Below are 13,374 nucleotides of genomic sequence, written 5' to 3' on the forward strand. Positions count from 1 at the left end.
CTAGTGCTTATCAATCATCCCTTACATACCAGAGATATGTTGTAAGCTTTACATGTGTCAACTCACTCAACTACCCCATGAGATAGACCTTGGCATTATACTTAATTTTTCGATGAAAAATTGAGGTTAAGGAAGTTAGATTACTTCCCAAGGACACCTGTGATAGAGCTGGGCTTGAGTGTTCTTAGTCACTGAGCTATGTTGTCTCTCCTGTGTTGGCCAATAACCAGCTCACACTGGCAGTGGGACAGGCATGATAGGTTTGTTTCTTTATAGAGTCTTATGAAATATATGGCACTATCATTTTCCTTTAAGCTATATAGGCAAGGAAACAAAAGCAAACAGGGGTTGTCTAATATCATAGCTGGTGTAGAGTCAGGATTCCAAGCCAGGACATCTGGCTCCAGTGTCCGCAATAAACAATTTCTCAGGGATTTCATTGTGATTAGAAATTATTTGATTTTCCATCTTATTCTCAACACCATGAACATGGATTCTAATATTCCAGGGAAAAGAGATATAGAAGACAGATCTAGACATAACATTTCAGAGATAGACTTACTTTCATTTTACAGTTCAGAACAAGACAAGAATTTAGTGTAAGCATTATCTTGAATTAGCATCTTTTCTCTGAAAGCTCAAGATATTTGGAGACAAAACTCATTAAGCTCAAGCTCTCAAAGATATTCAAGAGGAGGCTAAGAAAACTTATGAAATATCAGAAGCACAAACATCAATGAGAGCAGTGTGACTGAAATATATAATGGAATGAATTGAATCCACAAGTGGTCCCCAGTCACCCACCAGTGATATCACATCATGTGAATCTTATTTTTGTCTCTCCCTCTCTCTGTCTTATCCTTTCCTTCTTTCCCCTGGTTTCATAGGACTGCCAGGAATTCTCATGATTAAAGCTCAGTGATGCCTGAAGAGTTTGCTGGCACTTGCTCTAGAACATTGGGCATACATGATTATAAGCACCGGAACTTACACTGAGACACAAGGGGATTGCAGTTGAGTTACGAGTTAAAAGTGAATCAAAAAGGTGACACAGTGGTTCACTCCTATAATCCCAGCGGCTTGGGAGGCTGAGACAGGAGGATCACTGGTTCAAAGCCAGCCTCAGCAATGGTGAGGTGCTTAGCAACTCAGTGAGACCCTGTCTCTAAACAAAATACAAAATAGGGCTAGGGATGTGGCTCAGTGGTTGAGTGGCCCTAAATTCAATCCCTAGTAAAAAAAAAAAAAAAAAGTGAACCAAAAGAGTAAAAAGCCACCAGAGAACATTTTTATTTTCCTTCCATAAAATTCCATAAAATAATTAAAAGAATAAACCCAAAATAGAGCTCAACAAAAGTTTACCAATAAGGTGATATCTACACATGACTCTGGCCCTCCCTTTTTTCTCTTTACTTAAATTTTCATTAATTTTAAACTTGAAGAGAATTTTTTTTTTGTAAATGGTTCTCCTTTAATTTCTTGAGATTATTCTAGATTAAGATTGAATTTGAGGATGGGGGAGTTATGGGTGTAGCTCAGTGGGAGAGCACTTGCCTTGCATACACAAGGCCTTCAGTTCAATCCCCAGCACCAGAAAGCAAACAAGATGGTTTTTCAATTTTTAAATATTATTTGATATAAATTGTGACAGCTAATAGATTAATCATAGATCATATAATGTATATTTTGAATATAATTAAGAATTCAATGTAAATTAAAAGTGTGATATAATTTTAGATAAAAATATATTTAAGAATTAAAACAGATACTAAATGACATTTATAAGAGCTTAGATAAATGGACACGTTGTTTCCAGACCTTTGCAATGTTTTAGTTCAAGATAATGCCTTGGAATCCCTGATAACATTAAATTATGGTGCCATTTCCCCAAGGATAGCAAACTAATAGCAAAGTAACATGGAAGACAAAAAGCAACCAACCATATCTGGTAATTTTAAACAAAGCAAATAATGGGGCTTAGTTTTGAAGGCACTAAGGAATAGGCTTAGGAGTTGAGAACATTTTCAAAATGCCCCTTCTTTAAGCTCCACCTTGAAATAGTGCCAAGAAATAGAGTTTGGGGCATAGTAACTAAAAGCCAGGGCTAAGACAGCTTCAATCACCACTCAGAACTAGTTCACTCCATGTGACAAGCCCACCAGAGAACTTTTTTTAAAAAAATTTCCTTCTGAAATTCTATAAAATAATTATAAGAATAAATCCTAAATAGAGCTCAACAAAAGTTTACCAATAAGGTGATACCTCCACATGACTCAAATTTTCAGAATGTAAACACAGAAAACATCTGAAATAAGCAGTATATGTTTCCTTTGTTCTTTGTTCTCTTAGTGTAATCTTTCTCATTTTTAGATTTATTTTTAAATGTCCAAAACAGTAAGATCACCTTAGTAAAGGTTTAAGAATTCATATTCTTATTTAGGTTTAAAACTGTACTTGGAGAGATTATCTTCAATTCAAAAAACTTAAGTAGAGAGAGAGAGAGAGAAAAAAAAAAAGCTCTAGATGATTACTCCTTTCTAGAGAGTATAAAGCACTGTCTATAAATAATGTTCAAAGTAAATATTACAAGGAGAACTGAATTTCCAAAGACCCCACAAATTAGGAAGGAAATGTTTATTCTCATAGCATAAGCTTCTGAGGACACATAATTCACCAGTTAACAATTATTCTACATTTGATTCGCTTATATATCATATAACCAAGCTAAAGTAGCATTCACTCAAGTTGACCTTGAGAGGTCTTCCTACCTTGGTTTCTGTGGGATTCATGGTGGAAGATTTGCTGGTTGTACCAGAGGAAGTTGACACCTAGAAAGGAAAGAAAGAGAATGTCTGATTCTATGTAACCCACAATCTACATTGTCCTTCAACTCCTCTTAAGCACCCTGCATTCAACTCTTCACCTTTACCCAGTGTAGAGCCCCATATTCACAAAAATTCAGTTGGTGGTGTTGCCCAGTGGATAAAAGCCTTTGTAACCAGGTTAAAAAGAATACATAGGGCTCAAATGTGGGGTCTGTTATTCACTAAATAACCTTGGCAAGTTATTTAAATTTCCTGATCTTCAGTTTCCCATCCTCAGTATTTCTTCAGTAGATAGTAACTCCATTTCAAGGCTGAATACAAGAATTATTGTAAGACATATAACTGTTTGATAAATGTTATTAAAAATACTGTTAATACTGTTTTTACAATGAATATTGACTCTGAAACTTGAAAGAACTTCTTTTCAAATCTAAGCTCCTAATTACTAAGCTCTGTCTTTGAGCCTTGGTTTTCCAAATTTATATAAAAAAAAAAAGGTCAATAATATCTATTTTGCAGGGTTGTAGGGTTGTAGAAGTATTCAAGATAATGTGCATAAAATGTTTGTTACACTGTAAATATTCATTAAATTACTAGTGCATTACTTCTAATACATTATGTAAAATAGAAGGAGCTGGAAACAATTTCAGGAAACAGACTTGGGTGGATAAGAATCATCCTTTCAGTGTTACTAAGGAAGAGAAGGTAGGAGATAGAATTGCAGAGGGAATTTTGATGCATTATTTGTCTAATCTAGGCCCCTCCTCAGAGGTTATCAATATTAAGAGCAGTTCTCAAAAAACACTCTTCTTAGGGATGCATGTGGGTGGTGAAATCCTGCATGCTAATCATCTAAGCAGTGGGGATTAGATATTTACATGACATTGAGTATTATTCTCATACGTAACTTGTATTACACTAGTTAATAATAAATAGAAAATTATTGCCTTTGCAAATCACAACTGGGACTCACTTAAACCTCCTCAACATCTGAGTCCATTAGGCCTTGGAGCCCAGAAATTCCATCCAGCATGAGTTGCCTTCTTAAGCAACTGGCTGTCAGTAAACAACTGTTCCCTTGCCAACAATACCCAGGAAAGCCTACACTATGGACCTCACCCTGTCTCTAATGCCTGGCCCTGAGCCACTTCAGGGATGAGTCAGAGGGCAGCATCCCTGCTTCTCCTTTCTCCCTTCCCTTCTCCTTTCTCCCTTCCCTTCTCCTACCCCCAATGCACTGTCACTCAAGGTAGCTATTTAAAACCCAATATAACCTATGAGCCATAAACAAAATCACCTTGTCCACAGACCTTAGTTAATGTAGAACATGTTGATGGTCAGAGTTAAATTACCATGATCACAGATAAAAACCCAATGTATTAGTACACTGACTTTTCAAATATGATCATATGAACGTTATCTCCTGAATACTCTTAGGCACCAATCAGGCATTACCCCACCACCAACCACATACACATGCCCTGGTTACTGTAGCAACCTCTCTCACATTGCTTTTCAAGGTAAAGAACTAGAAAATGTGCCGAAGGTAAATTTTCCTCCCCATCAAATCAAGAGAAAATCATGAATGTCCATTTCTCCTTGAGATTAAAATTTGAGGGGATTAAAATACACATGTTCTATCTTTCAACAATTAGAATTTGTTGTACAAATTTTTATTCGAAAAGAAGTTCTATTTTTCTATATGATTTCCTCCACCATATGAAAACCATCATAGAAACCAAATACTTTCAAACAAAAAAAGAAAGAAAAAAAATACTTCATATGAAAGTGCTTATTAAGCTGAAAATCTTTAGGTGAATATTAACTTATTTTTGAAATATCCAAATATATTAAAACTTTCATAAAATAACCTAGCTTTGGATTGTCCAGCCTCCCTTATTACTTTATTAAACAATAGCTGAACGTAGGTTTCAAATCCTGGAAAGGAGAAGACTTTGAAAGAGCCAGGAACAGACAAATTTCTATATAGAATAACTATAAATAAGCACAGAGCAGGTTATAATGGGAATTTAGCTGAAGACCTTGGCCCCACCTGTTCACATCATAGATTCCTTTGTAAGAGTTTTATCCCCTCACTAAAAAGCATGAAGCATTTTGAAATTGAAATATGAAAGCTGATTCATGAGGACAAACATAAGGAAAATTACTCCAACCCATTGTTAAAACACTCCACTCTGGCTTATTCTAGCTTGTTCGATTTTTATTCTATGGTAAATATAAGCAATTTTAATATTTGTAACTTCAAGTGAAGGACTGAATATCCTTTCCCTTAAAATTCTTTTGTACTGTTTGAATTGCTAATCATGGTGTGAATAACTACTATAAGTAAAAAATTGTAAAAAGTCATACTCCACGTATGTATGTCAAAATAAACTCTATTGTCATGTGTATCTAAAAAGAACAAATAAAAGCAATCAGGCAAAAAATTAACCCCTATAATTTGAAGAGAAGAACCTCAGTGATATCCTTATTAAAGATTAATATACATACTTCAAATAGATAAGGAAAACAGAATCTCACGTCAAGGGCTCACCATAGTTCCCTGGCTCCTCAGGTGTTTACCTGGAACACAGTTTATGTCAGGTACTTTATTAGGTGCTGGGGACACTGGGCTAAAACCAACAGACATGCCTCTGCCCTGGTGAAATTTATAGCCTCATTGAGATGACATTAGTAAAGCAGTCATTCCAATCACTACTCACTACAAAAAAAAAAAAAAAAAAAAAAAAAAATCACAGGGTCCCCTGAAAATACAGACTAGAAGGCCAGAATTGGTTCAGGGGACAGTTGAGGCAAAAGAAGCTGAGGATGTGACAAGATTATGTGGTAAGTGAAGGGTGCTGGGCAAAAGGCTGGAGAGGAGCATTCCATGCATGAACACTCTAAACTGCTATAAAAGAGCTGGGATCTGCAGGCCACCTGATTTCTAAAACAGTGTCCCTCCACCACAGTGCAGTTCAGCAGTCATGTGAACATCAAGGAGCTGTCAGTGTTTAAAGCACACTCAACTATGCTCACATACACCAAAATAACTCTAAGAGATTAGCACTGTAAATCAGAGCAAAGTACAGCTGATAACAATTCTTTCCTAAATGACCCAAGCAAATTTCTTAATATTCAGAGTACTAACAGCCCTTTATTAACCTGTATTAAGGCATAAATCAGAGTAACAAGTAACAGAGGTAAAGTGCTTCATATAAATCATTCTCTACCTACCTGCTCAACTAACAATTGTTATATAAGCCAGGGGTTGAACATACTCTGTGAATAAGAAACAACCATCACCTTGGTGGAGTTGAGTTCAATGAGAAAAATGGATATTAAGCACACTTATATTACAACTTAAGTGGTCCAGAGCAGGCACAAAGTGGTCTCCCACTTGAAAAAACAAATATTTGAGTTCTAAGTTCCAGGTCCATCTCAAATAATCTTACTGCATTGTCCAGTTGCATTAAAATAAAGCAATATTGATAAGGCTTCAGTTAAAGTCCAGAAAAAAATGAACACTTAATCCTTTACTCAACCAACACGATATCTAATTTTCTGGCATTCTTTAACTAAGTTTCTTTAAATTTGTTTACTGGTTACAGGAAGAATTTTGAAGATTTTATCACAATAAATTATTAGAGATAAGAGGGGAAGATTATATGCCTTTAAAATCCACAGAAAATGGAAACAACTTTCTTTTTTCACACTATTTTCCAAAGATTTCCCAGTCTTCAGATTTTGGCTCTACCACCCCTCTGCTCAGACTCATTGTCCCTCATGCTACTCGTGAACACACATCTGAAGTAGAACCATCAGACTCCTATAGTTCACTGTTTAACACAGAAAACACAGAAATGCTTTCTCCTGCCTAAAGGCCCCCAACTCCAATCTCTCCTCATCTCCCAATGCAATGAACACAGCCCCATACGGACTTGGGGCACATTTCACTCATCTTTCCCTTTACCTTTTTCACACAAATGCCACTGGTTTGTACGCTTCTACCCAATGTATCCAAAGCTTCTATACCCTTTAAGGTATCCCATTGGCTCGTGTCCTGGCATTGTAACTTCTGCACCACGGCAGACAGTCTTACTGAGCACCCTCCTGCAGTTCCAATTGGCTTCCCCATAATACCATGGAGAGGCAATTTGTGATACTGCATCATGGATGAACTCTCTCCCACTAGATGGGGCCCCTTTAAAAGAACAGTCAGTTGAGTACACTACCGTGTTGACCTCCATTTTTACTGACTGCAGGTCTCTCTCCTTGAATCTTCAGGTGGTTGAGAGAGCCTACTTAAGAAGAGAAGCAAGACCCAAGACAAACTTCAACCATCTTGCAAAGCTGAATGGGAGTGGAGAGGGGTTTGAGGTCCTAGGAAATGGGTCAAGGTGGGAGGATAGGGCTTCTGTAGAAGAGGTGGACTCTTAGAATCTGTCTGCTTACGTATTCTTCTGCCATCAAACCCAGCTGAAGGGAAATTTCCTCAGCCCCTTACTTCTCTACCACCTATTAGAATGTTTTCACCTCTTCCTTGAAACCCAGACAACTCTCAACTTTTTCCTAAAAGTTCCAGCTGGTTTATGGGAATCCTCATTACCTCCCCTCTGACCACTCAGCTTCACTTTGATCTCTGCTCCTCCCCAGCTGGCTTGGGTTAGAAAGTGCATGTGGAGTGGGGCCTCAGATGTGCCAGAGTTCTTTCTCCTCATGCCAGAGTCTGCTTCCTTTCCCCACACCATCTCTGGAAGCATGCCACCTGCCTCACTAGTCACCCCTCACACACCTTCATCTGTTTGTTGAGGATTACTAAGAGCATCAGACTGAGTGCATGACTCTCTCATAGTGCCTCAGCAGTTAACTGTGAGTCACTGACCATTTTCTTCCCATTGGCTGCTATGCACTGGGGGCCCAAGGTTCTCTCCCCATACCTCTGAACTGCCTTCACCTGGAAGCTTCTTCCACTTCTCCATTCTTCTCTGTGCTCTTTACTATTCCACTACTGGCCTTTTCAGTCACCCTGCTTTTTCTCTTGAGTCACTGCTCACACAACATTGGTCTCTCCTCATAACTGTGTCTCTTTATTGTGTGGCAATTCCTCAAATCTTATCAACAACCCTGTTTATCACTAGACTACTTAAAATGAGGAAACTTTGAAAGATACAGGCTCATAACTCTGCTTCAGCACTTATTTATCCAAGTCAATTAACTTCTTGGAGCCTCCATTCCCTCATCTGGAAAATGGGAATAATACCAATGGATTCTAAGATTGTTGTGGGGAATTTACCCAGCTCTGAGTCAACAGGATTCAGGAGCAGGGCTGGCTCTAGACCTATTCACCATTTCATTCTTTTTCATTTCCACTGACACATCCACTCCTGTTCTAATCACATATCACCCACACATACATCAAGTTTCTTCTAATAGTTTCTGGGCCTTTTTCATGCCCCCTTCCCACCTCATCCCTACTCCTTTTATCTCTCAATCTTTTCTGTTTGTGGCTGCTTGACTAATTTTTTTCTAAAATAAATGCATATCATATTGCCACACTGATGAAAGATCAGGGGTCTCCCACACTCTGTCCTGGATTAAAGTTCAATGCCATCTGCCTAATTTTTAGGTTCATCATTCAATTTATTTATTCAACTACCTCTCTTACTAAGGCCATACATATCACATCTCCCTTCCAGCCAGGATCGAGTCCTTACCATCCTATGCGGTGGCATGATGTACTGGTTAAGACTGTGAGAGGGGGCTGTGGCTTTGAGATGGGTGGAATACAGGTGACATTTAATGCATGTACAATCTCAGGCAAGTTACTTACCCATTCTGTGTCTCAATTTCCTCATCTGAAAATGGGAATAATAACAATTCTCACTTTGCTGAATTGTTTTGAGAATTGTGTCAAGGGTGTTTTAAGGATAAGTAAGTTAAGGTATACAAGTCGATTATAACAATGGTTGGTAAGTGGCAATTGCTAGGCACATGCTCGTTATTATTATTACAAACAAGGTTCCTTTCACCTTGCCATTCCCACTGCCAAGAAAGCTTCTTCCCTGCCTAAATCCCATCTTGAAGATTTGGTTCAAGATATATTGCTTTTATCTGCTTCAGCTCATACTATCTTCTCAACTTATAGAAGTTTAGTACTTTTCACTTGAACACTCACTCACCTTTTTGCATGGGAAGATTACTGAGCTTTTTTCTAAGTATACAGCATGTCTAATCAATGAAGCTATAAAGGTACCAAGAGGCAGGGGACATTTCTACTCCCTACAGTGCCTACCATGGTGCTGAGGCTATGGTAGCAGGGAGGAGATATAAATCACAGCTGATTCAAATCTTGCTTCCATTTTGAAACCATCAATTCAATTTTTGCTTAAACAAAGAATGAAATATAGTTTTAGTACTTGGTATTTTGTTTTAAGCCACACTCAAGAACATCATTGATAAGACAGAAGACTTAAGTTTCAGTCTGGCTGGCCAGGATGCCTTGTTTCTCACCTGGGATACCACGGACCCCACAGAGCTATCAGGAGAGGTAAGTTAGATACCAAATCTTAGGACAATTTAGGGAAACACAAAATAAATGTTAAACATTCTCTAAATTAAGAAGTCTGACAAATCAATAACTGATTTTTTTTAACTTTTAAAAGTAGCTCTATTTAGTGGAAAAGAGAAAAAAAAACAATTTTTTTCTGAACCATGACTAAGTAGGTTTTAATTACATTAGTAACAGATCCCAAATAATGAAAGAAATAATGGGTATAAAAAAAATACTCTCTCCTCACAAGATATATGAAATAGAGAAGAATGTGAACTCCATGAGGGCCAGGCCCAGACCTGTCTCCATAGGTAAATGTCCCTATGTCCAGTGTCTGCCACATAGTAGTAGTTTACCATGTATGTGCTAAATAAATGTATGAGCTTTTGTCTGAATAAACACAAGAGTATTATCTGATGGCTCACATTCAACATTATACGAGTTTAATTACTTGATTAACAAAAATTTTATCCATAGCACAGGTCAGAAAACTGGTGAGGATAACATATTTTAACCATCTCATCATGTGCATCATTTGTCATCAATAGGGAGTTGTCCAACTTACAAATATATATATATATATATATATATATATATATATATATATACACACACACACACACACAAGAAATCTCCGAGCCACTTCCTGTGAGACACCTGCCACAAATGAAAAGGGCCACAAATGAGGCACTTTTCCAAGGGCACACTGACATTCTTTACAAACACCAGTTGCAGACCATTATACACAAGCTGACATGTTACTTTCTATAATGACAGATTCTTCACTTCAGGAAATTAATATTCAGATACTTAAATTGTCTGTTATGTGCCATGATGCCACACAGTGACACACATTCTTACAATTCCTTTAATTATGAAGCATAATAATGTTTCATAATCATCTAACAAAGTACACAACAAAAAATGTGATTCTGATGAGAGATAAAAAACAAATCATCTATGAATGAAGCTGAGCCATTTCTTTCAAGGAGAACAAGTCCTGTGCTAGCAGATCTACTTAAGGTGTCAACTTATATCTTAGAACATTAGAAGATGACAAGTTAGATTGTGATTATAACATGATCTTATAGGTGATGAGAAGAGAGAAATTGAAACGTAGGTTTAGCAAATGGTTAGGAAGGGCTTCATAGAGGAGGAAGTAGGGATTACTTATTGAGTATTAGTATAATGTGATCAATAGGAAAGTGAGGACTTACAGAATCTACCAAGTGTCAGGAACTGAGACAGGTGCTTTATATATCTGATTTCATTATATATTTATAAAATCCTAGGATGTAAACAGTATTATCTGAAGCTTAGAGAAATCATGTAAGTTCTATAAGATCACACAGTTTGGAAGTAGCGGAGCCTGGATTTGAACATAGACATGACAAAAAAGCCCATGAGCCTTTTGCTATAACAAGTTGACTTCCTTTGTTTTCAAACTTAAAACATTTGGATTTTACAGAAAATGCAGATGGATGCTAGAATAAGGTGGGCATTCCAAAACAGCTAAAGCAAGATTTGTAGGTAGCAACATCCAGAAATACTTGGTCAAGAGTACAACAAATAGAATGCTACAGAATGAGGCCATCTGAACACCACCTGGGGAAATCTGCAGATGATTATAGCTCCACAGAGTATGCTATGCATTCATGACATGCATTAAAAGGGACACACTGATTTAAGATAAAAATAGAGTGTGTAAGCCCAACTTGCTCTGGGAAGTAAAGTGCACATGAAACTTTGGCCTCTGATGCAACATGTGGGTAAAGATCAAAATAACATCTGAACATTGCCTAGCAACTGTGACAATAACTACAGCTGATCTGTGATCTGAATCCAAGCTAGAAAGTCTGTACAACGTTTAGTCACAGCCTGTGTCTGATTATGAGCTCTGACACTGGATCACCCCTCTGTACAAAAATCTGCCTCAGTCATGAAGTCAGACTTCCAGTTCTAGAAGGCAACTGCTTCGTTTTCTACTGCTTTGCAAACTCTAGTTTTCTGGTGCTTTTTTTTTGGGGAGGGAGGGAGCGGGCAGGGGGTGGATCACAATAACACTTTGTAGACAAGGAAAAAAGCAAAGTGCACAGCCTAGATCAGCCATTGAAGAATGGAAAAGTAGCTTCTTCTCTCTGAACTTCTGCTCATGTCTGCAGAAATCCTGTATGCTTTTCCTTTTTTAAAAAAAATATTTTTTTATTTGTCAATGGACCTTCATTTTATTTACTGATACACAGTGATGAGAATTGAACCCAGTGCCTCATACATGCTAGGCAAGTGCTCTGCCACTGAGCCACAACTCCAGCCCCCTGTTGTTTTTCTTGATGCATGAAATAATTCCAACTGTGTTTGACCTTTGGCTGCCCAAAATAAAAAGTCAGACCTGGAAAAGACAGCTTATTTTCTATTATCTCTCCCCTAGAGAAAGTGGGTTTGATAAGGATTTACTATAGCCTGTGAGTTAAGCAAATTCAAATGGCAGAACCATCCTATAATGACCACAGCTTTGAGAAGTCACACACTAAATCTTCCTTATGTTTTTCAAAGAAGAAAATGTAATGTTCTACAATATGGAATTTGTTTTTGGACTAAAATGCATGGTTGGTATAGGTCCATATTCCAGTCCAATAAGAAAAAGGAATCTTTGTAGTAAGAGCACAGATTTGTAAAAATCCTAACAGATTATGAGGACATTTAGAGCATACCTGGTTATTGATGGTATGATTATTATGTAAGAATGAAAAATCCTGAGTTTTGCTAAACAACCATTTTGGAAGCCTTTCAACTTGGACTCCACTGTGTTCATTCCATAGTTATAGATCTAACAAAGGGTGAGAGGAACATGATAACTTTTTTGAGTCCTCCTGCAATAGAACCAATTGCCAGCCTCAATCTCTGTGCTCCCCCACTGAACTATATCCCCAGACTTTTTAAAAATTTTTATTTAAAATTTTTAGTTGTTGATAGACCTTTATTTATTTTTTTATTTATATGTGGTGCCTTACACATGCTAGGCAAGTATGCTACTGCTGAGCCACAGCCCCTGCCCCAGCCCCTGCCCCCCAGACTTTTTTGAGACAGGGTCTCATTATATTGCCCAGGCTGGTCTTCAACTTGCCATTCTCCTGCTGCAACCTTCCAAGTAGCTGGAATTATAGTCATGTATCACCCCATCCAGCAGAAGCATGTTCCTAATTAGAAATATTAAATGTCAGAAATTATAACTATGTTTTCTTATTCAGGCTGATTTTCAAATAACCAAAATTTAAATGGAGAATGAAATAAAATGCCATTTGGGAAACTCACAGATGTATGTTGACAGAAAATTACATCTTTACCAATATGAAAGAGGTGGTATACAGAATTTAGAAGAATGGCCCTGAATCCAGGCCATTTGTGTTTGAATCCCAGCTCTGCTATAAGCTATGTGACCTTGAGTTTTGCTAAACAACCAACTGCTCTGTATCATATAATGGTGCTTCTGCTGCATATTCCACTGTTCAGTAGAATAGAATAGATTTTAAAGTATGATTTTTTTGAAATTGATGCAAAAAAATGAACATTGCTGTTTCCTTTCAATCTAAGCAAAAGTACTGTTTTTCAAACTACACAAGTGAGTTTTTAGTTAAATACTGCTTAATTCTGCCATTTAAAAATTTTACCATATTCAAAGACAGCTGATTCATTCCTTCTCTACTGCTAATGTAAATTGTCTGAAGAAACTATCAACTATACAATTATCTGCTAATTCCAGGGTATAGTACTCTCAGAGAAACCATATCTATTAGAAAAAAATTTCAAAAGTATTAACATATTGAGAGCAATAAAGAGCATAATATTGATTTCTAGTGCTTGCTTGAATTTAGAGAGACATCCTCCTTTGTTATTTACTCTACCTAGATATAAACTACTAACTAGAGGAATTTGTAAGGTCAATTTATGGAAAAAAGCCCCAGAATCTACTAGAATCTTGCTATCTGTGTGATGCAG

The 13,374-nt window shown here is 37.2% G+C and overlaps 1 protein-coding gene across 10 annotated transcripts in view; it reads right to left on the minus strand.

Annotated features, from left to right (window-relative positions):
* The window catches only part of Cast (calpastatin), a 119,523-nt gene that overhangs the window by 43,361 nt on the left and 62,788 nt on the right, over positions 1-13,374 (minus strand). For all 10 annotated transcript variants that reach the window (XM_071612390.1, XM_071612391.1, XM_071612387.1 and 7 more), the window contains one exon: positions 2,769-2,828. In XM_071612390.1, coding sequence (XP_071468491.1) covers positions 2,769-2,828 — 60 coding nt within the window. The remainder of the gene's footprint in view (positions 1-2,768; positions 2,829-13,374) is intronic.

Source organism: Marmota flaviventris, chromosome 5 (assembly GCF_047511675.1).
Source record: "Marmota flaviventris isolate mMarFla1 chromosome 5, mMarFla1.hap1, whole genome shotgun sequence".
NCBI lineage: Eukaryota > Metazoa > Chordata > Mammalia > Rodentia > Sciuridae > Marmota > Marmota flaviventris.